The sequence below is a fragment of the Drosophila melanogaster genome, chromosome 3L, assembly GCF_000001215.4.
Source record: "Drosophila melanogaster chromosome 3L".
In the NCBI taxonomy this organism is placed as follows: Eukaryota; Metazoa; Arthropoda; class Insecta; order Diptera; family Drosophilidae; genus Drosophila; species Drosophila melanogaster.
In genome coordinates this window covers 2,026,991-2,031,616 of record NT_037436.4, presented here as the reverse complement: position 1 = coordinate 2,031,616, position 4,626 = coordinate 2,026,991, and the positions used below count along the sequence as shown (strand labels likewise).

Genomic DNA, 4,626 nt, shown 5'->3' with positions numbered 1-4,626 from the left:
AATGATTTAACCTTCGCTAAATTAGCTCGACCTCAAAATATCATTCACATCTGATGGCCACGTGACACCCGTTTGAAACTTTGCATAATCCACGGCGGAAATGTTTGAAACCGAATTTCCAATTGAAAATGTGTAAAACGAGAGAACGGTAATTAGTGGTGTTGGCCGCAACTGAGCTTTTCGATTCTTGAATAAATTATTTCCACGCTAATTATGCTTAATGTCCTGGCAGTGGTTATTCGCTGGCACATCCAGCTGTTACCTGTCCTCCGGTGGCGCAAACACATATAGGATACATCGCATCCGGCGACAAGTTTTGTCCGCTTCCGGTCGGCAATTAAGTCGGGCGCAATTTGTATAAGCCACACCGCCGATACTATTGTTATCGGTCTGTGGCACACACTTCGGTGCGCGCGGTTTACTGGCCATTTTTCATTTCGGTTTATCTGGTGCTTTGCTCGTGCTCCTGTTTTACAGGCTGAATGTGGTGTAAGCCCTTTTGGTTTGCTTATTTCGTTATCATTATCCTGTTATCATGGAGCTTCTGCTGCTGCCAGGAGTGGCGCATAATTAAATTATCTCGCAATTGCCTGCTAAGTGCGCCCGACATTCGTTTATGTGGGAATTTAGCAGGGTATTAAATCCCACGCTCCTATTCCTTGGGCTATCCTAGCTGGGATGTTTTTTTCATATTTATTTAGCAGGACCTTTTTCTGCCTGCCACTTCCTGGCTTTTGTTCTTGTTTGCTCATTTCTGCGGCTTCCCTAATTATAATCTCTGGAATTTTCAGTGAAATAAACTTGGTCCGCCACCCGATCACAAAAAAAAAAAAGAAAAAAAATACGTCAATAAGCTTGAAGAACCTTAATTATTTTGTTTTAAGCTTTCTTTTTATTTTTTTAATCTTTGAAAACTTTCTGCGGCTGCCCAAGTTGTTTTCGCTGTTGACCCATTTGGCCGGGCCTCAAGCCCAAAAACTGGACTCGAAAGTTTAAGAGCATTTCCCGATAAAAAGGCAAAGTGTTTGGCCCGCTTACAGCAAAATCACTTTGTCATTTACATCTGCAGTCCCATGCCCCCCCCCCCCCCCTCCTGCATTCGGCACTTTGGCCAAGGACAACATCAGAGGCTTTGCATAACAAATGCATTGTTTTGCCTTCAACTTCTCGGACTTGTAAGTATTGTTCCGAGAAGCTGTTGCACAAGCATACATACATACATGCACATCCCCAGCACATCCTGTTTGCTTAAAAGCTTCCGCCAGGCTGTAAGGAGCGTGTCCTCGTTGCTCCCAGCAAATGTGCAATTATGACCAAGCATGAGCCAACTGCCTGGCCAGCACATATGTACATACGAGTACATGGCCCAATGATTGACGCCGACTGCCACACATAAATCAATAGAGTGCAACTTGAGCATGGAAAAATGTCAACGATTGGACAAACAGAGCATTCCTTGCCTTGACCTCCGCTCATCTGCCCCTCATCTGCTCATCAGAATTTATTTGCAAAAATAATGCCCATCATTGTTAATCAAAGGCGGACAAGGCAGGATCTGGGGAGTTACCCTAATGCTGACGCTGGTCAGCCATTGTTGTGCTGTCCGTTGGCCAATGGCCGATAGCCAGACATTTGCTAGTCAGGAATTCAGACCAACTCTGGCTTTTCGCCCGGCCTGCCTGTGTTGGGTAGTATGTGCCCAGTGCCGTCTGAAATGCAGGCACAATCTGGGTTAAGACAATGGAAAATTGTAGTGCCTAATCAGTTAATATCATTTTAATCTCTAGTTAGTTTCAAAAACATTAAGAGACTACTATTGACGAATCTTACTTTTCACAAGCTTACAGCTCTATTATAATATAATGTATAAGTTAACTACTCCTAATTTGCATCTATTTAGCTATCCTCGCCTGTGGACATGTGTCCATCGCAACATTCAGGCAAACACATATACACAAGTCCACACTCGTGTCCTTAACAATGGACGTTCGCAAACACAGACAACAATAGCAACAACCCGAGTGCCACTAACAACAATGGAGCACAAAATTGCGGCTGTCATCAGTGAGGAAATTTGCATTTTGCACAAATTGCAATACGTAAGCTCTGCTTTGCAGCTCCTATCCTCCATTTTTGTTGTCCACACTACTTTTCGGTTTGTTTTTTTTTGTTTTTTTTTTTTGTTTTGCCATATATTTTTGCACTGCTACACAATTTATTGGGCCGCATATCAAATGATTTCGGGGGTCTTTAATGGGGCGTATATGGATGGCAAGATAGCTGTACCATAACATGGAATTATTTCGAACTCATTAGAGAGTAGCAGCAGCAGCAGGGGCGACAAGGAAATTGCATTTACCCACCCGCCCACTCACATGCATATCAATTAGGCCCCAAAATTGGGAGGGTGGGCTTGTGTTTGCTAAGCTTTGTAAGTGTGTGTGTGTGTGTGTGTGTGTGTGTGGGCGGGTGACAATTGGGCTGCTAATGGACGAGGGGCGTGGCTCATTAATGTTGCAGGGCCCCCGATCCGAATGCAGTTAATCGAAAGATTTTCCAGTCAACTGGCCTCGCGGGACTTGACTGTTCGAAAATTAGAAATCACGGAAATAGTTTCCGCCTGTGCGCTGAACTGAAGTGGGCGTGGCCGGGGCCATAATTCCATTGATTATGCCAGGTCCGCCGAATGGATTTTAATTCAATCATTCACAGACGAACGATGTCAGACTCAGTAGAGGAACATCTATTGCTACACAGGAAACAATTGATTGATATATGTATGTAGTTTGCTTTTTCAACAATTATAAAATGGAAATGATAATGCAGAAAGATTATCGAACAAATTAATTGTTGTTGATTATATTAAAATCATCGATAAAGTGAAATGTAACAATAAAGCTAGCAATACAGATTCGCTAGTGAAATGTATTTTCCAACCGTGTAGATATGACGTTCATTACTCGCGTGTTAATCATACGCCACGTTGCACAGCCAAGAGCTAATTAAGGTTCGAACAACTCGAGCCCCTCGAGTGATTTAATAGATTTTCTGTTTGACATTTTGTATGTATTCACGGAAAAGGGGTTTGAATGGCTGATGTCCGCAGAGTGTTTGCTGAGTAATGAATGGCTGGTAGGGATCCTTTTGCCTTTGATTTATTGGTTTCGCTTTCAGCAATTTTTTTTTTTTTTTTTTTTTTTTGATTTCGGCTGTGTAACCCACACAGCAGACGTGCTTTGCATAATTATCTTTCGAGAATTTGGCAAGAGTCCAGGCCTCTGTTGATTTTATTATCCCAGCGCATGGCTAAGCACATAGGAATACATCGTTAAATTGTCGATAGTTATGCTTTGGGGATCCGAGTCATTTGTATACGATTCAACGAATGTGTAATTTAAAAACCTATGCTCCAAGCCTATCTCGAATCCGTTCGCGATAGCTATAATAGGTACTAGGCAAACGTTGAACATCAGCAGAAAGAAGTAGTTCATGAAGCAAGCTGCCTCAAGTATGAGCACAGTGTCCTGTTTGATCCTCAGTTCCCACAGAGTGACGGTCGTGCATATCATACCACGAAATGTATTTCCAGTTAGGATCTATGGGTTCATAGCGTTTAATAGATATTAAAGTAGTTTAAAGCAGCTACATTACCATCAAGTCCAGAACATCTGTGATTTGCTTACAGCGATTTAAACTTATGCTACTCCATGATTTTTGGACCAGATCTTGGTTATTCCACACACCTTTCAGGAATTTGTCTCGCTCCGATTTATAGTCGCAAACAACCAAGAGAATAGTGCCAATGAGTAAGATTAGATATCCAAAGTATCTTATATGCCAAAACTCCAATCTCAACAACACCAATCGATTCTGGTCCCAATCGAAACCAGCTTCAAAAACAGCTCGATAGAAAACGCCTGATTGAAGAACGACTACGGAACATATGTACACACTGAAGTAATGCGATATATCTCGTTGGATGCTCTGCAGTATGCCGTGTAGCTTCATTAGAGTCTTGAACATTTTCCAGCGCTCTTTAGTCGTAAAATGATTTTGAGTGAATATCTGATTCATAACTACGTAAATGGACTGCAGCCAAATGTAGCTGTTAACGAGGAGGAGAAGCTGCAGATGCCAGCCCAAAAGGCAGGAAAACACAAGAAAACGTTGCAGGCCAATCTGTAAGGACTCAATTTGCCAGTAGATGACGAAGACCAGTTCAATGGCTATCAGCCAGGAAGAGCAAAATGCCCGCTTGACGGACACACAAAACGTAGTACCCATTGTGAATTGCAGCCTCCTGTGTACCTTTGCCATCTCATTCAGGGTTCCGAGCATGGATCTCTTTAAGTATTTGTAATAGAGGCAGGGCAGAAGGTAGATAAGGAGGCTACCTTGATCGATAATAAACCCTTTGAGAAATATTAGGTAAGTCGGAAGACATATTAGGCTCCAGAAACAATAAAAGTATACGAACACCTGATGCCCAAAGCCGAACTTCTGGGTGTCCTCATTGTATAGCAGGTTGTACAAGCCCAGCAATTGGCACACTTTCTTCTGGTAATCGAAGTAGCTGACAATGTGGCACACGCAGAGCACTTTGTGCAGCGGCGCTGACAGCGGCAT

At 42.7% G+C, this 4,626-nt stretch overlaps 1 protein-coding gene across 1 annotated transcript; it reads right to left on the bottom strand.

The window, feature by feature from the left end:
- Positions 1-3,290: 3,290 nt before the first annotated feature.
- Positions 3,291-4,626, bottom strand: Grl62c (Gustatory receptor-like 62c; the record flags this gene model as incomplete). The annotated part of the gene is made up of 2 exons (NM_001104009.2): positions 3,291-3,596; positions 3,652-4,626. The coding sequence occupies 2 exons, from the start codon at positions 4,624-4,626 to the stop codon at positions 3,291-3,293; spliced, it is 1,281 nt and encodes a 426-aa protein (NP_001097479.2).